The 26,704-nt window shown below is 45.1% G+C and overlaps 2 protein-coding genes across 13 annotated transcripts in view; one reads left to right on the top strand and one right to left on the bottom strand.

Annotated features, from left to right (window-relative positions):
* The window catches only part of ST3GAL6 (ST3 beta-galactoside alpha-2,3-sialyltransferase 6), a 78,935-nt gene that overhangs the window by 51,679 nt on the left and 552 nt on the right, over positions 1-26,704 (top strand). For 8 of the 9 annotated variants that reach the window (XM_053663077.1, XM_053663079.1, XM_053663075.1 and 5 more), the window contains 6 exons: positions 560-623; positions 14,347-14,442; positions 16,168-16,354; positions 16,455-16,592; positions 19,793-19,945; positions 20,752-21,796. In XM_053663077.1, coding sequence (XP_053519052.1) covers positions 560-623; positions 14,347-14,442; positions 16,168-16,354; positions 16,455-16,592; positions 19,793-19,945; positions 20,752-20,838 — 725 coding nt within the window. In that variant the 3' untranslated portion in view covers positions 20,839-21,796. Of the gene's footprint in view, positions 1-559; positions 624-14,346; positions 14,443-16,167; positions 16,355-16,454; positions 16,593-19,792; positions 19,946-20,751; positions 21,797-26,704 lie in introns of those variants that run through there. The other variant, XM_053663078.1, reaches the window with a different exon arrangement.
* Positions 22,695-26,704, bottom strand: part of DCBLD2 (discoidin, CUB and LCCL domain containing 2) — an 87,594-nt gene continuing 83,584 nt past the window's right edge. For all 4 annotated transcript variants that reach the window (XM_053663072.1, XM_037154971.2, XM_053663073.1 and 1 more), the window contains one exon: positions 22,695-26,571. In XM_053663072.1, coding sequence (XP_053519047.1) covers positions 26,099-26,571 — 473 coding nt within the window. In that variant the 3' untranslated portion in view covers positions 22,695-26,098. The remainder of the gene's footprint in view (positions 26,572-26,704) is intronic.

The following is a 26,704-nucleotide window of genomic DNA, read 5'->3' as shown; positions in this document are numbered from 1 at the left end:
TTTTGCTAACTTTAGAGAGAAATATTCCATCTACTAATGATGAAACACTTTCCCCCCTGCTTGCATGTGATTGGCCTCACACCTCTTTACCATCTCCATTTCTGAGAGACTTTAAAAGCCCAGAAGGTGATGAGCCTACAGTTTTCTGAGTTAGATTTTTCTTATTTCACTAATCCTATGTGTATGTGTGTGTGAGTGTTTTAAATATATATTGAAGAGTTTGATAATTCAATAAGGTTTAAACTTTCTGCATATGGATTTCTATACTGAGGTCAGTTTCAGAATCATTTGATACTTCTAATTTGGGGGTTACTTTTTTATGATTGCTTTCCCATTAAGCTTCTTATTTCTCTGGGTTTTTCTGGCTCATGTCCTTGGAGTGTTTTCCATTTGACTATGCCCATTAAGTAGTCCTGGCTAAACACAATTGTGTCATGAATCTTCATCACAGAAGAAATGAAATGTGGGCGTACCGGCTGAGAGGGGCCTTGGAGGAAGCGCACTGTGTACCTAAGAGGCCATGGTTTCTTTCATTCACAGCACTCCTTCTGTTTTCTAGCGGGACATTTTCAACTTGCTCTTTCAAAACTGCAGAGCTGTGACCTCTTCGACGAGTTCAACAGGTGAGTTCATTTCCTTGCTTCTGTTTGACTTTTAGTTTCCTCTGAAGTGATTCAAAGCAAGCCCCCGCGGTAAAATGCGGTCACTCAGGAAAATTCCATAGCATTTGTGCATAACTAACACATCTAGTAGTTATTTCTAGGACACTTGACATAAACTACAAAGTTAATTTAGAAGCTGCAAGATTGGCTGGCCAAAAAAGATTGCAGAAGGTCTTGTGATGTGCGATGCTGATGTGAAGTGAGGTCATTTTTAACCCACGTTCATCTTTTCTAAACTGTTGTTACTGAAGAATCAGTTCACACCCCCTGGTCGTCAGCTCGCAGCCTCCCTCTGTGGGCTGTCCCCAATACCTTCCCATATGTCTTTTAAACTGCTCATAAGGATCCTTTCTGTTTTATTTGAATATTGGATTTCCGAAGCAGCTCCCTTCCTTTTATTCAGAATTATATTTGAGGGGAGCAAACAGCTTGCCTAGATACACGTTTTATGACCACAAATACTAATTTAGCTTTTAGAAAATTTTTATGTTGAGTTAACCCTGTCCGAGTTGAATTGCCAGTTGAATTAGCAGATGGACTTACTTTACAGAGGCAAACTTATGTCCAAAGTTTTAGCTGCCATTCAGAATTTGGCCAGGGGTCTAGGGCATGATACGGGTAGTCTGTAGATGTCAGACTTCCATTCAAAAGTGAAATACAGAATATCGCTTCTTGCTCAAGAGAACAGAGGTACTGTTTGGGGGGGAGGGTGGTGCAGAAATCAGCCAGTGGACAGAGGTGTGACAATGAAGACAGAGTTGACACAGAAATAATGCTAGATTTTGTCGGAGTTTATCTCATTTTTCTCTTTGGGGGGCCCAGATTATTGACATGTAGATTATGTTATATATGTTGGCTCATTTCAGTTTGTATTCCTTACAATCTATTTTATTTTGTTTTTTTGCTTTGTGATTTCTTCTTTTTATTTTTATTGAATTTATTGGGGTGACGTTGGTTAATAAAATTACGTAGGTTTCAGGTGTACGATTCTGTAACATATCATCTGTATGTTGTACCGTGTGTTCACCAGCCCAGTCAGGTCTCCCTCCATCACCATTTATCCCCCTTCACCCTCCCCCCTCCCCCTCCCCCTTTCCCTCTGGTTCTCACCAGACTCTTGTCTCTGAGGTTTTTCTTTCTTTTTTCCCTTTGCTTAATCCCTTCAGTTTTTTCACCCAGACCCCCAAACCCTGTACTTGTTATCATTTAAAACAATGCCATTGACCTATCTCAATATCAATTTTTGATTGCATATCAACATCACATACTCTTTTCTAACCTAACGTTTGTAGAGCTCTCATTAGGAGAATACTGTTTTGCGCAGACCGTGGGCATCTGCACTTTATGTCAGTTCTCTCTAATTTTTGCAACTACCCTGCAAAGTATGCTTGGTGATCTTCACTTTTTGGCTGGGGAAACTGAGGCCAGGCACACATACATAGTTTGTTGTAGCTGGTAAATGCCAGAGCCAGGATGTGACCCAGAGAGATTAACCCGGTGCCTGGGTTTCTGACTTAAATATGATAAGCTTATTATACCTTAACTACCTGCAAATATTTGAAAAGATTCTTGGCCCTGTAAATGTGACCCAGTGTCAGGATACTTGGGGCTACGGAAGTGAAATTTTTTTATGCCTTGTTTTTATCTCAGAACCAGACTGCGTTTTATTTAGTTGCTGTCAGAACCACTTCTGGCACAGGTGTTCATCATCTGTGTGCCTGGGCCAGGCCGTTTCCTCTGGTGGCGGACTTGGTCTTTCCTCTCCCCACCCTTCCGTCCTTTGTCACTGACTAAGTGCCCCGTCCTTGCACCATCAGCCCTTGTCAGCTTCTTAGCATCTCCTGCTTAGGGAGGGAGGTGGGTGTGGGTGGTGAAGAGAGGTCAGTACTCACGCTGACTGCACGGGAGTCCTTCAGCCTGAAGTTGTTAAGAGACAGAGATTAGATAAACGCAGTCCAGAGCCTTCAAATGGAGAGTGAGCGGAAACACCCTTTGGGGCCCCGGAGTGAGCCTAGGAGGCACTCGTACACTCAGCCCTGCTGAGCTGCCCGTGTGACGCGCACGCCGGCTCCCCGGGGACTTCAGAAAGCGTAGTTTGAAATTCAGTAATGTTGACTGAGTTCAGAAACATCCAACCTGTAGAGAATTTTTATGAGTTTGTTTGAGCCCAACCGACAATAAATGCTTGGAAGCAAGACCTCAAATGGCCTGGAGAACAGCACTTTTGCAGCTTATTCTATATATTAGAATAAAAGAAGGTCTAGGGAAGGTGCATGAAGCCCACTGGTGACAGATTAAGGAGGTGGGAGAAAGCAAAGCAGGGAAGTCTCTAGGACTGCATAAAAGACAACACAGAGAAACACATACTTTTATATGGGTGGGTGCAGGGCAGTTAACTGTGACATTTATGGCACAGAGAGAGCGTGCAAGGAGCTAGGCAACAACAGGGGCTCTGTGGTCTGCTCTCTGGTGCCGGCGGTTGCACCTTCAGGAGCCAGAAAAGAAAATTACTCTGGCATTTCAAAGGTATGTTATCCTACATGCCCAAGGGCGACAGACAGGGCTCGCTTGAGGTAAGGATTGACCTTTGCTAAGAAAGCTATCAGCCTGGGACGTGACCACCTGCTATGACCCACCCAGTTAGGAATCCGCGATCAGACCATGCCATGGACTAACTTTTGGTCACTGACCTCGTTAGGTCAGCCATGTGCCCCACTGAGCTGGGCAGGTTTATTGCATAGCTCATTCTTCGACCACAGGAAGAAGATACCTGTGACGCTATTACCTTCTCTTTGCCTGTTAACTTTTGCCAGTGCTTCACAGGTGGTAAATTCCAACTACATTTTAAGTAAGTCATTCTGTGTTTGTCTGGCACCCATTGTACAACACAAAGACCAGCTTATGCCCGAGCAATCCGTTGTACATACATATCAGACAGGCAGGTACACCAACCTGCCTTCATGCTGCCCGAGTCAACTCAGACTGTCCCCCAAGTGACCTCCATCTACCACTTCTCCTCTAGACCTGGGGAAAATGCTCTAGAAGACAGAGGTCTGAGAACAGTCTTCCTCAGGCAGAGGATTTGGACCGCCCCCAGGGGGGAGTCCTTCCTGAGCCCTGGGCCGTGCCCTGGGAAGCTGGCCCCACGTGTACGAACAAGCCAGCGTGTTCACTCTCTGTGGTGGGTGTGTAGGTCAGAGAGGAGGGGCCGAGGTGGGCACAGCTGAGACCCATCTTCTCACATCCATTTCTTCGTCAGCCTCTCCCTTCACCAGCATGCGACTCTTTGTCTATCCTCTTTGTCCTTTCCAGAAAGGTTCAAACAGTTTTTTTTGTTGTTGCTTCAAATCTGAATCCTTTATGATCCTACCAGATATAATCCAAGTTTCGTTTAGTTATCTAATCAGCATGCATGACACCCTCATTTATGAGAGATTCCACTGTGAATCGGAACACTCCTAATATTGTACCAGTTGCATTTATAAGATAGAAGTTCTCTACTTTCTCACAGTTGTTATGTAATCGAAGTTGGCCGGTGAACATTCCAGGGCCAGCCCAGCAGCTGTGAGCGTTGGACTCTGTGTTCAGTGCCATGAGGGTGGAAGCTTGAAATTCCCCGTGGAGGGGTAACTGATACCATGGAAATGGGCAAACATAACATATTCTCCCACCTCCCAAAGCGAAGTAGTTGTTAAATATTTGCTAGCAAATAAAGATTATATCCAGTTGACTAGGAATATAATCACAAGGCCACACCTAGCTGTAAATTGGAGATTGTAGCCCTTATTCTATATGGCTGTGCGCTCACCTTTTTTTTTTTTTTTAATAGTTCTATTTTTAATGAACAAAGGAAACATGATTATTGAGGGGAAACTAGGGGTCTTCATCAGCACTCCCCACTGTTTTCCTAGCCCCCCCTGTTTGTGCCGGGATGGCCAGGATTCTGAGCTCCGTGGCTGTGAAACTCTGGAGCAGCCGAGCTCGGTGCTCCAAGCAGCCCTGGTGCCTGTCTTGTTGCACCGGTACGTTGTGTTGCTGGCTGTGGAAACACACTGGTGTCGTCAGTCATTCTGAGGTGGCATCGCTTATGAAGGCCTAATTTGTGCCCTATGTGCAAGGTGATTTTACTAAGTAGCTCTGAGGCAGAGAGGGCCTTTTTCTAAGGTTAATACATGAAAAACTTGGGCCAGAAGTAAAGAGGGAAGGGAACAGGAGTGTGTGTGTGTTTAGCCATAAAACCCTGTGAGACAGGCTTGGAGATTTAACAGTTCCATGCTTGTTCTCTGCCTCCTCCCTTCCCTAATCATTTCATGCTCCCCCCAAAACAACAACAATAAAAACCCATATGTTTTTCCTCAGTTTTCACAGTTTTTGTCATAGTAATAATTATAATAATTTATCTCCCTTCCTATAATCACGTCTATTGGAAAAACATTCGCATTAAAGAAAATTGCCTTTCCCCCCAATTTTGTGGCAGTTCTGTGTTCTCTGTGAAAAGAGACCATGCAGTAGAGGGCATGTGCACTGCCCATGTTATTTTATCTATCTTTTTGGTATGCGTTTGTAACAGAAGGTGCAGTCTTGGGCTTTTTCCTTTACAGCCTTTTAGCGTTCTCTCTGGAGCAGTGGACAGGCAGGCTGGGGCAGGGTAAATGTTGAGGCTGCTGTCTTGTTTCCTAAAGAACCCTAACTACCTAAGCTAGCCTGTCCTCGATGTGTTGTGTGGACTGAGCCAGACTCAAACCCTGAAGTAGTGAGGTCATCGAGGTGGTCAGAGGCAGGAAGGATGGAGATCATTGCGTCCAACCCCCTCATTGTAAAGGCGAGAAAACTGAGGTCAGAAAGGTTACAGGATGTGAGTTAAGAGGCTTCCAGACGCCTCCCTTTCTCCGGTCCCCTCCTTCACATTTCGAAAAGCACAGAAAGGCCAGGAACGATGCCACAGTTGACTGTCTTAAACTGAGCACCATCTGAAGAGGCAAGGGGAGGAGAATTCTGGAATTGTGAATTCTCTTGGTTATACTCTAGGGTTTCCAGGGCTAAAAATTGCCCCCATTGTTTGATACGGCTTAGGTTTTCATCCTTAACCACAAGCCACTTCTAACCAGATGATTGTTAGTACTTTTACAGGGTTCAACTAAAACATCTCCAGGGTACGTGTGTAAGTTCACTGAAAACACATACGTTAAATAGGCTCTGTTTTTTCCTCTTAAAGATACCTGTTCTTGATAGAATGTTCTCTGAACAGATACCACAGAAGAACGTGTTCTTTCCTCAGCTCTCACCCTGAAAGTAAGACCATACATAGTGAATGTGCCAAGCGGCCTTCTCTGTGAACCTGCCTCTGAGCCGGATGAGCCTACTAAGTACGGGAAAGGAAAAGGGCCTCAGAAATATTGACAGTTGTGTTTTTTAATTGAGGTAAAGTTTGCATACCATGAAATGAACTGTTCAAAGTGAGCAATTTGGTGGCATTTAGCGTGTTCACAAAGTTGTGCCGCCACCACCTCGAGCTACTTCCAAAAAATAAACCATGTGAAAATGATTATTAGAGCAGTCTTTTTAATTTTTTTCTTTTCGTGTTCTTCCTTTTGTGGAGACTCTCAGACTAGCTCTCAGACCAGGACTTTGGCAGCGAAGGACTGACGACAAACCTGCTGGGAAGGGGCAGCTTGAAAACGGCTGGTAGCGTCTCTGGAGAAGGGGCGAAGGGTGGGGCTGAGGGGGTGGGTGTTCGTGGGCCACCTAGACGGAGGGGTCAGCACCTGGGTAAAAAAGCACTGAACTGCTCTGTGACCTCGGGCAGGGTTTTGAGTGTGTGAACTTGGTTCCATGTAAAGGGGGGGGTGGCGTGGAACTGCGTGTGCACATACACCACCAACGCCAGTTTTAACTGGGAAGAGTGACGTTGGTGGAGCCGCTGTGTCGAGAGTCACGTCAGCACGGCCAGGGACACTGGGGGAAGGGTGTGCACGGTTTCTCGGTGCTGTTTTGTGAGTCTAGGGTTCTTTCAAAATAGAAAGCTTAAGCTGAAGACGTATGACAACACAAAACTTACACATTAATGTTCGTAGCTGCATTATTCAAAATAGCCCCGAAGTCTAGCAACTGCTAAACGTGTGGCCATGTAAGGTGACTGTTCAGTGACAAAAAGGAATGGCGTGCTGATTTGTGCTGCAGCACGGGGAAACCTTGAAAGCATTATGCTCAGTGGAAGAAGCCAGTCACAGAAGAGCAAGTATATGATTCCACTTATGAAAAGCAGCCAGAATAGACGGCCCTACAGGGACAGACAGTAGGCTAAGGGTTGCCGGGAGAAGCGCCTGCTGCAGGTTGTGGGTTTCTTTGCAGGGTGATGACATGCTCTGAATTCACCAGTAATAGCGGTGATTGTTGCACGACTTTGTGAACATGCTAAAGCCCACTGATTTTATTACGTATAATGGTGAATTTTATGCATGCGAATTATATATTTCAATGAAAAAAATTTGTTTAAAAGGGGAGGTGGTTGAGGTGACCCCTAGTTTCCTTTGTAGGGAGGTACCTCTGCAGGGCTTTGCTGGGAGGGCACACGGAGGCCACGCCTCGAAACCATTGGGGCTGACACGGTGTCATTCTCTTGTCATTCCATCTACGTCCTGCTGCTGTGGATGACTCCTCGGGCCCGGGTTCCTCTCTTTATTCTCCAGAGTACAGCTCACACAAGGCAGCCATGTCTTACAAATTTCACTAGAGACGGAGGATACTTCAAGGGGATTGCATTGCAGAAAAGCCGTTCTTAAAATGTGCCCATGTTGCAAGGCTCTGGCGCTTCCCAGCTGCACCCTAGCCCCGGGGGCCGCTGCTCTCTCTCCCCTCAGGGGCACACATCTCCCACAGCCAGAGCAGCAGAAACCCAGAAACACAAAGTCTCAGTTCCCCCTCACAAGGCATGAACTTATGTGGCCTTGTGACTCAGCTGGTTGGAGTGTCATCCCGTAAACTGAAAGGTCAGAGGTTCCATTCCTGGTCAGGCCACATGCCTAGATTGCAGGTTTGGTCCCTGGTCAGGGTGTGTATGAGAGGCAACTGATCGGTGTTTTTCTCCCTCTCCCTCTCTTCCTCTCCAAAGTCAGTAAGTATGTTCTAGTGTGAGATTACAAAATCAATGTAAACAATAAATAAAAGGCATGAACTAGCTCCCCACCCCTAACAGCCAACATCACGTTCTGAGAGCACACCGGATTCTGTGAAGAGTGTGTGAGGCCTGCATGGCTGGTTAGACACAAACATCTCGCCTAACGGAAGCACCTGCGTTAAGTTAGTTGCCTCTCACTGGTGAGGATTGGTGAGGGCTGCCAAGTTCCTCACCCAGGCAGAAACCATTATGTCAGCACCAGCAGAGTCTGGTTAGACTGGCAACCAGCCAGGGCCCGTGCAAGGCCTCGGGCAACTTAAAAAGAAGAAAAAGATTTAGATCCAGCAGCGTATTTACTAAATAGAGCCAGGACTGTTAGAGACACCAGTGCCTGCATGTCCACTCTGGACGTCTTGCTGGTTTGCAGGGTTTCTTTACTTGGCAGCATTTCCAGCCAAGAGGAGGAGTGAGGGTGAGGGGAAGCTGTGATTCTGTGTCAACAGAGTGAGTCACGTGTGACGAAGGGGTAGGAGCAGCCACTCCCAGTTTTGTGGCAACCACTACAGTTGCTAGCTCTTGGGTAGAGCCACAGACACCTGGTACGTGTGTGGGAAGAAATGGTCACATGCCGCACAGAATAACCACATTCAAGACCTTGGTGATTCACTGCTTTACAGAAGGGCAAACTGAGGCAAAAGGTTATGTCACTAGGCCAAGGGCCCCGAGGTGCTGGATAAGGGGGCCAGAACCAGCAGTCAGATCTCCAACCACAGTCCATTGCATGGTGTTATGGGATCTTTGGGCAGCAAGCAGCAGTCTTGTGGGCTAAGAAGTGATTTAAACGAAGCAGATCCCTACCTCCTACATCAGAGATATGTGGTATCTCGGTGGTCCTGCAGGTTGGTGGTCCCCCCGGCAGGGGTGGGAAGTACCAGTTCACACACGTGGTTACCGAGTGGCACGCTCCGCAGTTGGACGGTGTGCAGCTTGCACACCTGTAAGGAGCAGCCGGGGTTACGAGACGGGACTAGTGGCCGGGGTGTCGGGGCCACTTCTCTGGCGCTCTCTGCCTTTTCCTGTTAGTTGAGAGGTGACAGCAGCTGCTCTGACTCAATGTGATCACACGTTGACATCCAAGCAGAAAGGAAGAGGTGGGTAAAAAAAGTGTTCCGCTCAGACCATTCTGTTGCTAGGAGTAAAATCTTGTCCAGGCCATCTAACAGACTTCCCCAATATCTTTTTTTTTTTTTAAATCCTCACCTGAGGATATGTTTTCAATTGATCTGTGAGAAAGAAACATTGATCGGTTGCCTTCCATATGTGCCCAACTGGGACACAAACCTGTAACCAAAGTATGTGCCCTGCCTGGGAATCAAATCCAACCCAGTCTTGGGTGTATGGAATGATGCTCCAACCCACTGAGCCACCTGGCCACCCAGCCAGGGCTAGAACTTTCCTGATACCGTATTGCCCAGGGATGGGTTACATGCCCACCTCTAGACCAACCACTGGCAGGGAAATGTAGTCACCATTGTGAGACTTCTGAGAGTGGGGCTCTGCTAGCAAGCCCCAAGGGACACTGGCTGTTGTAATGTGAGCACTGGGATCTGTGGTGGCTTGTGGGAGATGGAGTGATATGTTAGTGCACGGGATGCTGCCGAGGTGAAGGTGAATGTCAGAAAGCATTTGGAAGATCACTTGAAAGGGACAATTGTTAAGTTTACTTTCTCTGCATTGATGTTGTTGCTATTTCCCTCCACACACCGTAGAAACTCTTCTGCATTTGTCTGACTTGATGAGGAACACGCCTGTCACCTGGGGGAAGTGTAGCCCCCTACCTGTTATGGCATCTGCAGCCTCCCAGATTTCCCACCAACGGGTTCAGGCCCTCCCGGAGCGGTTTTGTGTTCCAGATGTGCCGTTTGGGGCATGCGCATCTCACTGCCTGCTTCCAGGGTCAGGGAAGGAAGAACAGATGCCTGCTTGTCCAGACTCAGAGTAGGAAAATGACCACCACACTTAATGTCACGACCAAACCGATCTCTAAAACGCGTAGCCCGTGAATGGAAGTTTTAGACTGAAGACTACTGAAATATAAAGAATGCCATTCTTGTCCTCTAGGGACACACAGTTCCCTGCAGCTGTTTGTGCATGAAAGTTGTGTTAATTAAATATGGATAATGAAGTTAGACACTCACCCAGAGGACACTGGAAGCTATTGTCTCACATCTAAGGAAGCAGGGAAAGCCGGGGACCTAGCCCTGGTGGGGAGGAGAGGATGCATCACTCCTTTGGTGGCAGGTGGGTGCCTGCTGGGGAGAGAGGGAAGTGCTGAGTTTCGAGGCGTGTGGTTCAGACCATGTGTTGGTATCTTATATATTTCCCAGAGTCACGGCAGCATGGTAAACACTAGTTGTAGATACGATATTATTGCCAAAGTGTAGTCCTAGGGATACCCCCAAAACTGTTTCTTTCTTTTTCTAAAAAAGACTTTATTTACTTATTTATTTATAGAGGGATGGGGAGGGAGGCAGAAAGAGAGGGAGAGGAACACTGATGGGAGAGAAACATGGATCTGGCTGCCTTTCGCACGTTCCCAGTTAGGGGATGGGGGGGGTGTGGACCTGGCCTGCAGCCCAGGCCTGTGCCCTGACTGGGAACTGCACTGGTGACCTTTTTGTTTGCAGGACAATGCTCAGCCCACTGAGCCACACCAGCCAGGGGCTACAACCATTTCTAGTGTTATGTAAGATCCCCAGGGAAATGTGTGGGTCTTTGCAATATCCTGTATCAGGAGGAAAAGTGCAACTTCACTGACAAGGTTCCCTTTCAGAGGCACCGGCAAACTTTTTCTTATGGCGAAGGGCCTTCTCACTTTCCATCTGCCCCCTGCCAGGCTGACAGAGAAGAAAACGGAAAGTGAAATTTCCAAAAATGTGATGATTATTGAACTGTAACACATGTTTAGAATTGGAGTTCTCTAAGGTCCACCTTAATGACCTCAACTTAATCACCTATTCAAAGACCCTATTTCCAAATATAGTCACATTTTGGGGTGCTGGAGGTCAGAGCTTCAACAGATGAATGGGCTGGAGGCACAGTTTAGCCCATAACATGGTGGGAGGGAACAGAGATGATGTAGAAATGTTCTGTTTTTTCATTTACCCAGCAGGACTAGTGTATGTCGGGCCTGTGAGGAGGCGACCTTCCCCGCCCACTGTGAGCCCAAAGGTGGACGTTCCGGTGGGACGCTCCCCGCGCTCTGCTCCCACCAACCTGGGACTTCTCCTTCCAGCTGGGTCCACACTCGGAGGAGAGGGACCCCTAATCCAGGCAGCTGAGACACCCACTAGGACCCTCTGGGTCCCTGCAGCAACACTAATCCTGGAAGAGGGCAGAGATGGTTCACACCTGAGCAGCCCAGGTGTTGGGCACTTCACCTGATGCTGTAAAGAAGTTCTGTACCCACTGGGATTTCAGTGGGGGTCTTCCCAGGTCATCCAGAGTGCAGGGCACCATGACGATTTGGAGACCCAAAGGCCATGCAGAGAAGGCAGAGGCACAGCCTGCCTGTCTGGCTGCCCCTGTCAGCGGTGGAGGGGTGTGGCTGGATTTATTCAAGCCTTCAACAAATGCCTGCAGGGGCCAGATCGGTGCCAGGCACAGGTGCTGGAATTTGTTAGCAAACAGAACAGACAACACCTGTGAGCTCCTGCAGCCTCGGTTTCAGTGAGGAGGGGGAAGACAGATGATGCTGTGCTTAGAGGTGCTTCCTGTGAGGATGTGCACTGTGTCCTGGGGCTCTGGGATTCCCGGCAGGGTTTCTGGGTGGTTCCCCACAGCCAGGGGAAACTTCTGCTCTTCTCCTCTGAACGCTAAGCTGAGATACATTCACGATCGATGAGGGACTTTTCTGGTAAAGTCCCAATGAGCTACACCAGCCAGGGCAGAGATGGGACATATTAATATGACAGATGGCAGCTTTTATTATGTGTGGACATATTAATATGACAGGTGGCAGCTTTTATTATGTGTGGACATATTAATATGACAGGTGGCAGCTTTTATTATGTGTGGCGCTCCCTTGGCCATGCGTGATCTAGGGCTCGACGACCAGCTGCAATCCAGTCCGATGCAGATAACACTGAGGGGACCTCCTGTGAGCACCAAGGCTCAGCCTGTCAGTGCACCGCTGAGCAGGGAGTAACTGCTGTTTACGTAACTGGAACTGAGCTGAGCTGGCCTCTTACTGGTGCCTGAAGTCCTTTGTGGAGACTCCAGGGTAAGGACCCTGAGACGTGGTGGTGGGCTGTGCTCTTGCTCCTACCATGGCATGTTGGTGATGGCAGCTTGGGTCAGGCTGGGGGCCCCACAGCAAAATGGAAGCTGTAGCCCTGGGGCCACTTGACCTCAGGCCAAGGCTGCCCTTTCCCGTAACAGGGAGGTGGCCTCAGCCTTCATTCAAAGAGCAGGGTTCGTCTAGCTACCGTGATTGGAGATACTCGCCTCCACCCCTGGGAAGCTTACCTGGCAGGAGCGCAGCTGTTATGTTGATCCTGTCCATTCCTAGGGCTGCCTGCTCGTTGCCCGGTATGCTTAGCATTCCACTGGGGTGATGGAGCCAGCTTCGAGTTCAGCCTCATTTGCATTAAGCCAACCCCAAAGTTATGGAAGAAAAAGTCAAATAAACTGTGTGAGTGGGAATTGCTACTGAGCATTTATGGATGGACCTGGTCCAGAATATGGCAATATTCCTGCTTTCTTTCTCTTTTTTAAAGATGTTATTGATTTATTTTTAGAGAGAAGGGAAGGGAGGGAGAAAGAGAAGGAGAGGGAGAGAAACACTGAGTGGACCTGTTGCCTCTCACCCGCGCCCAGGCCGGGACCCTGGCCTGCAACCCCGGCGTGGGCCCTGACAGGGGAGTCAAACTGGTGACCTTTGTGGTTTGCAGGACAGCGCCCAACCCACTGAGCCACACCTGCTCTCCCCTGGGTGAAGGAAGGGATTCGAATGTTTACCAGGGCTCCAGTCTTCTCCACCTGGCCGGAGCAGGGCACCCTTGACAAAGCTGCCTTCCTGGAATTGGGAGGAATGTCAAACTTGCATAGAAAAGCATCTAGAGATGTTACTTTCATAGTTAATGACAAACAGTTTAAAAATAAGCATCTCTAGAACACAGTGACATCTCCATGACAGAGGGTTTGGGGTGTGTCCTCAAGGCCTGTGGAACCGCGTCCCCACCCGCCTCCCCCCGCCAGCCCCTTTAAACCCTGTGCCTGGGGGAACTCTGGGGCTTCTCATTTTTGTAACAAAGTAGACACCGATTTGGACATGACTCTTAAATTTTGGGAGCTAAGAGTCTCAAAACAAGTAAAAAGTATTCTTAAAATATGTGGTCATGAAAATATCAAATAGATGAGCTGAACAAATTCTAAATAAAAGAGGTAAACTTAAACATATAGGAATGTGCACCTTGTTTCCTAACCTGGTAGGGCCAATGCTTGGCATTTTTAATGGCTCCTGTACTAGGGCATTCTCTTGTTTAAATATTCTACAGCATTTGTGCAATTTTGCTACTTGGCGTTTTCTAAAAGCCCTACAGTCTGGAGTTCATCTAGTGTGGTGCTTCTCTGGTTCCCAGAAAAAGTCTTCTCTTATACGTCCATGTCACGAGGGTGGTCTCAACGGCCCGCCCCTCTGTAGCTTCATCCCTGGAGGAGAACCACACCACCTGTTTTGTCCTTTTCTCGGGGTCTGGCTGGGTGGTGGCAAGAGCCCAGAGACAGATGGGCCATGCTATTTGCTGAGAGCTGACGGGACCCAGTCTGGGGTCCTAGGCTGGTCCCCGCCAGCAACAGGAGGTCCCACTGTGCCCTACTTTAAAGCCCTTTGCAAGGAATACAGAATGAATTTTTAATTTGTATTGGTTAAGCTGGAAGGACTAGAACGTATTTGGGGAACTTGTGTGACGTGGGCAGGTACAAAGAAGCTGCACCGTCCCCACCTGATTCCAACCTGTCTGCACACTCACAAGATACAGTCGCAACCCAGAGCTAGAAGCACAGGGAGACGGGTGACACTGTGAAAACTGTGTACACAGGCACCATGAAAACACACTCGCATCAATACTAACACGCAGCATCTTGTGTGGAGGGGAGTTTTCGTAGCTCCAAGATCTGTATCCAAATTCTATTCAAAGTCCTGTATCTCTTCAGAGTATGATTTTGAAATGTTCCCTAACATTTTTATGAACCTCTTTCTTCATTTGTAAAATAAAACTGTGATTCAGGATTACTTCTCTCAGTTGGGTGGTTATGAGAATCAAATCAGGGAACGGCAGTGAGCTGGTAAGACTTAATAGTTGCTAGTGATGATGTACTTCCTACAGATTGTTCTTCTCAAAGTTTGTATCTTTCTAATCCATCCCGAACCTGAAAGCCAGTCACAGTTGGTTGTATTTCTGCTTTGCAGTAAGTGAAATTTGGCTTTGGGTTCCTGAAAGTTCTTACGATTACCCGGCGTTTTCACTGATGACCCGATCTCTCCCTTGTCTGTTTGCCCGACAGTGTGCCGTGTAAAAAGTGCGTGGTGGTTGGTAACGGAGGAGTTTTGAAGAATAAGACATTAGGAGAAAAAATTGACTCCTATGATGTAATAATAAGGTAAATATTTCTCATTTGCTAAATTGGAACTGTTTCAAAAGAATGTGGTTTCCTATTTTAGGACAGCTGTGCTTTAAAAGGAGGAGAGGGACCACTTTGATCTTCAGTACATTGCACAACTTCGTCTCCCAGCTGTTGGCTAGAGTAAGGCTGGATTTCAGGTCACTCACTGAGCAAATATTTACTAAGTTCCCTTAAGATGCCAGGCAGTTCTAGCTGCAGGGGATATAGCAATAAATAAACAATGTTCTTGTTCTCTGTGAAGCTTACAATTTAATAAGGGAAGAAAACAGTCATTAAGTAAGAAATATAGTAATAAGTGCCAAACATGGGATTCAAAATACGTGATAAGGATTGAGTGGCCACTTTAGGATGGATGGCCACTTTAGGATGGATGGCCACTTTGAGGAGGAGACAGCTAAGCTGGATCGAGTGACCAGTCCGCGGCTAGCCCTGGGGGGACGAGAGAAAAGCAGTGTAGACCGAGGGGGTGTTTTCCTGCAGGTCCTTGGGGGGATACCACCCTGGGTTCGAACAAGACAACCAGTGAAGCAGAAGAACCCAGGCTGGGAGAGAGGGGTGGGCAAGCCAGGGTGAGACTGGGTAAGCTAGCATTCGAGCCTGGATTTTACCTGAAGTATGACAGGAAACATTAGAAGGTTTTTAAGCAGGAGAGCAATTCAGTTTGGTTACCTTTAAAGCATTCCGACTGTGGCACAAACACTGGAATATGAGGGATGAGGGTGGACACAAAGAGGCCGGTTAGGTTGCTGTATGCAGGCGGATGGTGGTGACTGGGAACGGGGTTGTCTTAGCAGAGGAGCAGGGTGGAGAGACTGAGTCGTGTTTCAGAGGCAGTGTTACCAGGATCTGTGAAGGTGTTCGACGTGAGTGCAGATGGGAACAAGGGAGCCACAGCAAGCCCTTGGGGGAAACGCCATGGGCACAACCTGATGGAAGCTGTTTCCATTGTTAAGACTGACTTCTTACACAGAGTCAGCAGTGAAGGGTACAAGAGTATTTATTCTCCTTTGGAACAGTGTTTTGGAAACAAAGCACTGCTTCTCATAGCATGCCTTCATAGCATGTGCAAAATATGACCTTGGTTTTGAGCACAGACAAACCCAGCAGGCCCTCTGCGGTTCTTTCTTAGTTCCCTCTAGCTGCAGGTGCTCATCTGCTTGGGGGTGGGTATAGTATTATATATTATATAATAACAACGGCAATTGCATGTTGTTACTTAATTTCAGAGCATAATGGTTTTGATGGGCCTTCACTGTCAGTGTGATGCTTGCCTGTCAGTCACTTAGACACATGTCTTCATGCTACATGAATGTGCAGCGCTGGCAAGTAACTTTCTCCCTGCGAACCTCAGGGCCTTTATCTGTACATTCAAGAGGTTTTGTTGCAGCGTCTTCCGAGTCCTCTTTTAGGTTTACATTTGTTTTATTCAGCCTTCAGCTTTCCTGGAGGTACGACTCAATTACCGGTGCCCCCACAATTAATTTTCAAATACAAGCCCCAGTTTCTGCTTTGATCAAGCAGCTGTTTCAGAAAAGGGAATTATTTCCTCGGCCATTCCGTGTGAGAGATGGACGGACTGCCTGTGCCTCCGAGGACCGGACACGCGGCGGGCGGCTTGACGCACTCTGAGACTCCGGGGACTGTGGTGGAACTGGCCTGTGCTGCCGGTGGTCTACATGTCTGGTGTTTTACTCTCCACAGAATGAACGACGGTCCCGTTGTAGGACATGAAGAGGAAGTTGGGAGAAGGACAACCTTCCGACTTTTTTATCCAGAATCTGTTTTTTCAGATCCCAAACACAACGATCCCAATTCCACGGTGATTCTCACTGCTTTTAAGCCGCAGGATTTAAAGTGGCTCTGGGGATTGTTGACCAGCGGCAGAATAGTGAGTTGGCACGGTGATCTGCCTTCCGATTACCTTCAGTTTTCTTCGCCCCATAAAAAAGACAACTACTAAGTTTTATTTTCTATATTGTTTATTTCAGAACACTAATGGTTTTTGGAAGAAACCAGCCTTAAACCTGATCTATAAACCGTATCAAATAAGAATATTAGATCCTTTCATTATCAGAATGGCAGCTTATGAGCTGCTTAATTTTCCAAAAGTGTTTCCCAAAACTGAGGTACGTATTTTTTGGTGCACTCTTTCAAACTAAAACTCTGGCTAGTGGAGGCCACCGGAACCCAAGGGGTGGGTCTTGGAAACTATGAGAACCGAGACTCATGCATGAAGTGGCTTCTAAGGGCCTCGTTGGAGTTACTGAAATTAGAGATCTGTGGATATTATCTTTGTGTTTCTTCAGGTTGCAAGCAAAAGAACCTTTCGCGAAGGGTTTTTCTGACCTTGTGGGGGCCCTTCCGGGGCCTCCCTCTGTACGGCCTGATGGCGCGTCTCCCATAACCTGGCCTTCAGTGTCCTGCGGCTGCGGGGGGCTGGGGGCAGGCTGCGTTTGGAGCAGCAGGACAAGTTTCAGGACAGTGCCTGGCTTTCAGGCTAAAGAGAGTGGCCTGAAGTGGTCTGTGACAGGAATATCACAGGACAACCAGAGGAACGGTGAGGGAGGACAGGGAGGTAGTTCAGAGATGCTGCTGCTGTCACGGGGGAGGCACTGGCACGGAATTCTCAGAAAATGGGAGCTACCGCAATATTGAGGGTTCTCGAAACTCCCAATTCTTTAGTTAAAAGAAAGCTCATCGACTGTGACTTTGGTGACCCTGATTGTCTGCAATCCCTACAAAATGATGCCTAGGTCTGTCCAGTGGCAGAGATGTCTTTGAAGCCTGAGTTACCTTGTAACATACTCTCACCGCTGAAATGAGGGTTTTTCTTTATCCTTTGGGAATCAGGGAAAATCCCAAGAAACAGACATCATGTGTCTTTTCTTTAGAATGATAAAAAAATTTTAAAGTATTACATGCTTGAAATCAAATAACTTACAAAGGAATATTTTTAAAAAGTCTATCTTTCCTTTCCCTCAACAGTTCACATTAAATCCTGAGATGTTTTTGCCTTTTATATCCTTCTAGACTTTTCTTTGTATTTATGAACACCTATACTTTCTGTTTGTTCAGTATAATTGTTCCATCAGTATCATTCTATTTCCCCTCCATTTAATTAATGATTCCCCTATTGAGAGACATTTAGGTTTGTGCCTAGCTTTTCCCTCTATAGGTGCCAGAGAAGACGCTTGTGCTAATGGGGGTTTTCTGTACACTTGTATGATTTCTGGAGGATAGACCCTCAAAGTGCGATTTCCAAGTCAAAAAACATAAGTGTGTTTAAATTTAAACCCTGTTTCTTAGTATTGAGAGGAAAGGATATATGCTTAATAATTTCTTAGTAAATTCTGAGATAAAAAGGCTTCTGAGCATATGTTTTGGACTTTTCAGGTCTTATTTTCCTGAAAGGTAAGATCAGATTTATCACTTGTGCTTGGTTTTCGGTAGCATCTTAACTCCAAAAGCACAGGAGACCCCGTCTTACTTAGAGATGGTACTGGGACTAGTTGTGACTAGATCACAGGCCCAGGAGGACAGGGTGTCCCCGGAGCCCAGTGAGGACACCGCTCTATTTCAGAGAGGCCGCCCAGGTCAGGTGCCATGCAGAGCCTGGGCACACACAGTAAAGCCTGGTTCTGTTTGGAGTCATACAGAGGGTATGAACTAGAGTAAAGGGAGAAGGCCTGTTTGAAGCGGATGAAAGCAGACACAGGATGCAAACAGCAGAGGCAAATCTTGAATGGGGTTTTGCTGGAGAGCAGAGAAATGGTTGGAAGAGAACACAGGACCAAGGACAGACTTTGTGAAAGGTGTGTCTGTGTGCTGAAGGAAGAGCGGAGAAAGTGGCTAAGCGCAGCAGCCGAGTGGCGGAGAGGAGGTGTGACCAGCGTGGTGCACGCACGGAGGGGCTGGCTGTAGGTGAAACAGGGACATCTCGGCCCCGTTAAAAGGAGCGCTCGCTGACGATTTGGGTAAAGACGAAGGTAGATTTGGAATTGGGAAGATGATGTAGTTTTTATGTGATGTCTTGTTTTCTTAGAGAACTAGGATTAAATTGCTCAAGTAGGAGGAAGGCTAGGGCTGTCGGAGGAGAGAGGAATAAAAGTGTCATCTTGGAGAGTAGGAGTGGAAATTTACTAGGGGGTGGAATTGGATTGTTGGACCAACTGAACGCCTGCTTGAAACTTTGGTCATAAATGTTACATGTGACCAGGCTGGTACATTGTTTCTCTTGCCCTGTTCTGCTCGGGTGTGGGTTTAACCAGGATTAAGATGATCAGGTATAATGCAGGTTCTGTGCGTGACAGGTGCCAGAGAATTGACGGGAATAATCGTAATGAAGTGCTCTAAGGTGTGATGAAAGGAAGTCAGGACACAGGGAGGCGCAGGAGATGGAAACAGAGGTGGGATGGGTCAGCGGCGTTGGGTGGCTGAGTCGCTAACCCAGCCGTGAACCTCCTTTCCCAGCATATGGTGGTGAAGTCACCGTAGTGCATGGGGTAAAGAAAATCTTGTATGAAAGGCTGTTAGTCTTTCTTTGCCTCTTGATGTTTACTCGATTGTATTGTGCTTCTTTGATTTTCTTTTCCTTCCTCAAAATCCCGATTAGTCACATGTAATTTCCAGGGGCTCTGTAAAAAACATTTAAGCAAAAGGAAATCTCCTCGAATTGTTGTGATAAACCTTTGATTCCGCCCCGACTGGTGTGGCTCGGTGGTCGAGTTTCGTCCCACAAAGGTGGTTTCAATGCCCAGTCGGGGCACACGCCTGGGTTGTGGGTTCAGTCCTGACTGAGGTGGGTACGAGCAGCAACCGGTTGATATTTCACTCTGACATCAGTGTTTCTCTTCCTGTTTCCCTCTTCCCCTAAAAAAACCCAAATAAACCAACTCTTTGATACATTTTGTTTATGCCTTTGAAGGCCATCCTACTAAGAAGGAAAACTTGAATGCCAAGGTCCTCCCGTCAAACCTGTTATAGCACACTTTCTGAATGTATGTACACATGGTGCTTTTTCTTTTTTTGTTTTTAAATTAATAAGGATCCACTTGAGACTGTGATGTTACTATGCATATGTCTGGAATCCTTGTTTTCTAATCAGAAACTAGTAAGTTGTTCTTCCTAGTTGTAAGTAGTACTTTGGTACAACTAGTATGTTGTAAGACTTACTAGTACAACTTAATCACTGAAGTTACTTGGTTAAAGTTAGTCTTTCCCTAGACCTAGTTAAATTATCCAATTTGTAAGATTAGGACACTCACCTAGGCTTTGGGAGCAAGTGTCTCATTTGGATTTTAAGAAAAGTCTTAATTCCCTTCCCCAGAAACCCAAACACCCAACGACGGGCATTATCGCCATCACGTTGGCATTTCATATATGTCATGAAGTTCACCTTGCTGGTTTTAAATACAACTTTTCTGACCTCAAGAGTCCTTTGCACTACTATGGAAACGATACCATGTCTTTGATGAACCAGGTAATACACGTGTGCGTGTGTGCGTGTGATCTTTGATTTTTGGGGTTGGAAAACCTATTTTCTCTCTTCTCACCCTGTCACTTTACTGAGGGAAGAGCTTTTGAGAGGTCGAGGGCTTGATATGGGTTACAGAGCTACGCAGTGCAGAAATTAGGGCTCAAGTCCAGAGTGTTTTGCTACAGTAGCAGTTCCCAGTCTGAGGGCCTCAGACTCTTGGGACAATCTGTTTTTGTCAAGTATCATCAAACCCACACAGGGACCAAGCCTTGTCTTAGATACTGTCCGAAATTTGCACTATTTAAATATACATGTAATCAATCTACTGTTGAGAGTATATTACAAATTCACCTAAAAGCATAGCCATTTCCATGGTAATTATTTTCATGTTATTTTTTCAGTTAAATAGACAAGAAGGTCTGTAACATTTTAACTCCGCGAAAGCATCTTTATGGCCAGGAAGGTTATAATCTTTTAATAGTAGATCACGCTTCTCTTGAATTAGGAATCAATGGTAGTTGATTTGAATCTTCACATTTTTATTTAATAGACTGGGAAGGAGTTTTCTCCTTTCCTATTTCTAACTTGAACTAGTGGCACATCCTAAATGATAGGGTTAAGATGTTACCTGTACACTTCTAATACTGAACTGTGATTTCCATGAGATATATGGTTATAGCCCATGAAGTCACAGCCACTGGCCACATTTGAGGTTTTCATTCCCAAGTTTTTTAGACGCAGCATATTCCACTGCTGCTGTTCCCTGAGACTGGGATAACTGGTGACTTTGTTTTACTTTCATTTCCTAGAGTGAGTATCACAACGTGACGGCAGAGCAGCTCTTTTTGAAGGACATTACGGAAAAGAACTTTGTAGTCAACTTGATTCCAGACTGACCCTCCGGACAGCGAAGATAATACTAACAGTATAGTTTTATTTTTATACTGCAATTTTTAGTTTATTTTTAAATGTATGCACTTGTTAAGAAATGAGGTACAGGGTCCAGCAGAAGTTACGCCTGCTTGAGTAACTCGAGGGGACCATTTGGGTGTCATAATTTATAGTTTTAATTTGAACATCTCACCTAAAATGTCACATGGTGTGGTTCAGTATATTGATAGGTTACAGACTGTCGTGCTCATTATTTTGTAATAAAATGGGGGCGGGGTTTTTTTGGTGCTGGACCCTGTATATTAAGCCGATTGCCGCCTGGTGATTCATAACCACCAGCTTAATTTCTATGACTGTATTTAATTTATGAAAACCAAGAGATCAGGATATCAGGGAAAGATGTTATAATTGCGTTTTAAAATAAGCTAGTTTTGAGGTGTTTTAAAGCATCTTTTTAGTTATTTCATCTTACACTTTTGAAGGGATGCGTTTTCCTAGTAAGTATGGAAATTTAAATTCACTGCAATGAAGTACAAGATGACATATGGGGACTGCAGATTGTGGGGGGCACGTGGCCCTGCCTCCGTGTGGCAGGCTGGGCTGGGAGCACTTCAGGTCTGTATCTGGATGGCTGTTCAGTTTGTTTGCTTGATTTAAGGAACCTGATTTGAATATTAAACCATCTCTGAATACGGCAGTGTAGATGGTAATGGAAATCTAAGATCATGGGGTATAAATAGGCTTTTTGTCCTGCAATTAAGTAAAACACAATTATGATGAGTAATTAGGTAGAATAAAGATGGTAGTTTTTGTTTTTACGTGGAAATAGGCCAAACGTGAAATTGTAGGCGAGTAAATAACCAAAGAGTGCAGTTTTTAAAGTCTTGTGATTGTGTTATTTCAAAGAAATAAAGTTTATACGAAGAAGCTGAGTTAGAGACATTCAAGGAGAAAATCCTTAAACTTTGTGTGTTGCCTGGTTTAATTAAAAGTTTACTATTTGAAGTAAATTAGAAAGATGAAAAAGGCACAAGGAACCCTGAAGAAGAGTCAAGGTGTTTTTGGATCTAAATGGTATTTTCATCTCTCATCTTCAAATGGAGAGTTTCCCTGGCTACTTAGGCTTCACCAGAGAAGAATCCTACAAGTTGGCAAACAAGCCAGCCTTACAAACAGCTGGTCTCCCTTTCCATTTGAAAGCTTATGGCTGAAGGCTATGGTGGGGTGGGGTGGACAGTGGTGAAGAAGGGAAGAGAACAGAAGTGATAAGATATCAGAAGAAATATGAGCCGAACAAACTAGTATCACTAGGAGACGCTGATGTTACTGAAAACCAACTGGCCTCTCTGAAGAAAGTGTATCAAGGGTGAAGTGTCAGACCAGAAACAGGAATAAATGAAGTACTGACAAAGCGGGGTAAGGGAGGAAAGTAGTTGGTTTAATCCAGATCCAGACATTAAATATGGAAGACGTTTTGTTAATAGCATACATTTGCACAGTACCGGTTTCATGTGATTCTCCTAATAATTCTGCGGTGGAAAGGCCAGCACTAGACTGGACTCCACGTGTTGGTGTGACCTTTCCCTCCTACCACACAGCCAGCGAGAGGCTGACGTTGGGCTGGTGAAGTTCAGTTTGATGCAAAGTAATTCCAGCTTCGGCAAGGATACTGCTGGCTACAGAAAAAGTCAAAGTCAAAAGCCAATATGTGGGCATTTCTAGATGTTACTGTGTGTACTATAATATTGGCCATAAAATTTTCTGACTGATGTTAAAACCGAGGAATCTGGTATTTTGTGTAGCATAAGGGAGGGGTATAAACTGCAAGGTGGTTTTAGTTAAGCAAAAAAAAAAAAAAAAATCTGAGCAAGACACATATATACAATTTATTAAAACACATGAACACATTAAAATCTCACTGTTTATACAATCTAAATTCTAGCAACATATACAAATACTGAGTGACTACAGTACATGCCGAGGTAAGAAAAGTACATTCTGGGAGAATATCACTGACACTCAAGCCATTTTTATTTCCAATAATGTATTTCAATATGTTTTGTTTCCACCATTCCTAGTGCCAAAAAATTGGGGCGGGGGGAGAGAAGAAACTAGTCACAAGCTGATTAAATGAGAATTGGTGCCACACGTGATCTAGAAAATATTTTAATAACCATCCAACTCAGATTTTGCAGTTTATGGACTTCAAGTTCAGAATTGAAAGGCAGAGCTAATAGGTAACTTTCAGGGAGCGCTTCACTGATTTCACTAATATCTCTTGGAAATGTCTGAAAAGCATAATCTATTAGTTCTTTCTAATCGTGTCATCTGTTCTACAGATGACAATGTGAAGCCACGGCAACAAGTTCAAGCTTTATCACTTCCCATGGAATTTTAGCCACATCAATATTTAGACGAGCTCATTTTCTGCCCCTCCCCCCGGGGGGGCAAGGGCAAGTACACACAGCATATTTTTGGTTACTGTATAATTTCTCTACCAGAACCATTTCATCAGCGAACTAAACCCATTGTTCAATGCAAAGTGCAAACAGTGAAACATGAATTTAAATAACTGGACTAGACCCAGCATAACAAAAGGATCTATTTGGATATACAGCTTTCAATAAAATATAATCGGCATTCACAATATCTTTAACTGTGCTGGTTCCTAAGATCAAGGAATAGTGAAGTCAGTGTAACTTTTATGAAACATGTAATGGCCACACTCCTGGCACCATTGTCTGATTCTGTTTTTATAGCTGTATTAACAGGAAAAAACATGTAACTCAATAAACCACAGTGACTGAAGTCTTTTACATGTTTCAAGCAAAGAATAAAGATTCAAGGACATTTTGTAAAAAATGGCTGATTTCACATTTTCAGTTGTTATTTGATTGTCTTCAAAGCTGTATATATATATATATATATATATATATATATATATATATATATATATACCAGACACATAAACGCAGTTAAAAAAAAAAAACCCAAACCCCAAAACTCAACTATGAAAACAAACTAAAAGTACAAAACCAGAACAACCCTTTGAATCAGGCTCAGCTCTTCATTTGGAAAGTCAAATACATAAAAGTAGTAAAAACTCAGTATTTTGTAAAAATCATTGGCAGTTCAAGGCCAGCGCAGTGGCAACATGAATCAAGTCTTCATGAAACAACACGCGTCGTTTAAGGAAACACTGGCTTCTCAAAAAAAAAAACCCAAAAAACTTCTATGGGAAAAGGAGGTGCACACAAATACATAAAAGTAGTGAGCATCTTTGGGAAAATGAAATAGTCACTGAAAACATTTCTCTTAAAGCTTCAGGCATACGATTTTAGGAAAAGTATATTCTCTGTGTACTAAGGATGAATTAAAAAAATAAAGCAATTGGCTTACTCTCTTCGCCCCTGAAAGGGGGTGACTCCATTAATACATGTGCTTCACACATCCGTGTATTCTAATAGAAGTTCAATACCTGTGCTTTTTATTTCAAATGTTTTAAAACAAAGTATGTATTGGCTTTTCTATGAAGAAAATTGTGCCTCATAGTGTATTTGGAGAAGCAAAAGCAAATAAAAATAAACCCAACCGAGTAGAGGGCAAGGAGGCTGTAGGAATACATGGTTCTGTTTTGAAGCAATAATTTAGCTTACTGATATACCCAGGAAGCAACAAATGAAGACTGTTCACCACTAGTCAAATTTAGCAAATTCTGGCAACAACATACCTGGTGGCCCAAGCCAACAGAGATAACTTGGACCCAGTGGAAAAGTACATTTCTATTACGTCTACAAATTAAGGTTTACAGAAGAAGGGATGTCAAATTTTAATCACATGGCCAGCTTATATCATGTTGCCAGTCTAAAGACATTTAAACATGGTTTTTACATTACAGGCTGGTAAACTGCAGACGATTTCTATTTCACAAACCTGAAACTAGTTCTGGGCAAGTGGCGACTAACAAGTTGCCCAGAATATCGAATTCCACGTGCAAGGTCCCGTGCAGGGACGCTGGGACGCTGTGACCCCTGTGACCCCTCTTCGTCGGTGCGGCAGGATACACAGAAATACTCCCACCTCTTACCACACAGCAGGCACATGCACACAGAGCTGAAGAGTACACGTTGGGTTTATAGATCTTATAATAGTTTATGGAAAACTGAATTTTTAAAATTTAATTAAAAGTAAAAAAATACCTTGCGATTTAAAGAAAAAAATCTACCTACACTTAAGATGAAAGAGAGCAAATTCTGGCTACTTTTTTTTAAAGGTAATTTATATGACTTCCGAAGACTGGTTCTGCCTTTCACTGTGATAAGTATTAAGTGGGTTGTGTTTACAGTGTCTGCTTGGAAGCCCTCAACTTTTCACAACTCGCTCAGGAAAAATCCCACTGCAAATCAAGTTGGAGGGGAGGAACGGGATCTCTTTTAGAGCTTTTTTAAATTGTAAAGTTCCCATCTCCACATACAGAAGTAAACTTAAACATGTGAATTTGTGAGGTTTGATAAAGCAATAATCACCCCCTGAAAAAACCCAAATGTTTTATTTATAAACACAAGGACAGGGTTTGTCACCACAGGTCCCAGGTGGAACAGGCAGGGACAGGACCGGGTCATGTACCGTCAATGTCAAAGCACTGAAGAGTGTGAAAAAGTGAAAATCAGTCACCCTGCTCATCACAAGCCAGAGTTTCTCACCTAGAGCTCTCCTAAGGAAAAACGGACAAGTGCATATGACTGCAATGCAAACAATGATTGTATCACTTGTCACCATTTTTTAAAAACCCAGAAAGCAACACTGGAATAGGAGAGGAGGAACTCATGGCAGTACCCATCCTTAACAAAGAGCAGAATGTCAAGCCATTAGGCATTTCAAGAACAGTGCCATGCGTATTGCCAGTCAGGCTCACAAAGCCACTTCTTGAATTTATCACATGTACCTGCAGCATCGGTAATAAATATTTACTCAGTGATTTTTAATTTCTTTGAAGTGCATAGTAGGGAGCTTTTTCTGTGTTAAAAATAGTGTTTTACAGTAGTAACAAACAGGATGTTCAAAACTTAACGGGCAAGCAGTAAGCGCGCCACAGTAACACTTTCAAAGCAAGATGACAAGATTAGTAGTTTCCGTACCTCGGTCACCCCGTTTCCCCAGTGACATTCATGACAGACATGTAGTACATTCTCTGTATCACTACCACTAATAGGACAAAAAGGCCGTGTGCTTTAAAACGATGCTTCGTAAAGAGCAGCATCACCTTTAGAGGATTTCTTTAGAAACACCACCGTCGTCACCATCCCTCCCTGTTCCCGATGCCTCCTGTGCGCTGTGTGGCACCTGGTACACCAATTCGTCCGGGGCACTGGGACCTGGCTTCCCACCTTTTGGGGTATCATACTGGGCCCGGGCTGAGGAGCAGCTGTCCGTCCTGGAGAGAAGAGTGCTGTATGTCCCCACTAAAGGAGGAGGTTGGTTCCCTGCAGCTTTGAAAGTGGACGTTGAGGGCAGACCAACCGAAGCTGTGGTGTGCCCCGATATATCCATGACAATCGGGGTTGCATACTCCGGCCCAGTAATCGGGAGTGGTTCGGCGTAGGCATGATAAACTTCCTGCATCGGGGAGTTGTAAGGATCGAGGTCGGCGTAGCCTGTCTCTCTTCCTTCTTCTGGTTTAAAGGTGGACCTCTGGTGAAGTGTGCCAACAAGTCCTCCCACGAGTGGCTGTGCATACTCTGTGGACAGTGTGGAAGACAAACAACAGACAGTCATCTCACTGACACACAGCCTATACAATTTAGGGTGGAAGCCTCAGGCTTACACCAAAAGCAAACACTTCTTCATGGAACTTTTGTTGTTGCCAACACA

This window comes from Artibeus jamaicensis, unplaced genomic scaffold (assembly GCF_021234435.1).
Source record: "Artibeus jamaicensis isolate MK-2021 breed Jamaican fruit bat unplaced genomic scaffold, CSHL_Jam_final contig_3126, whole genome shotgun sequence".
In the NCBI taxonomy this organism is placed as follows: Eukaryota; Metazoa; Chordata; class Mammalia; order Chiroptera; family Phyllostomidae; genus Artibeus; species Artibeus jamaicensis.
This window is presented reverse-complemented; position numbering and strand designations above follow the sequence as displayed.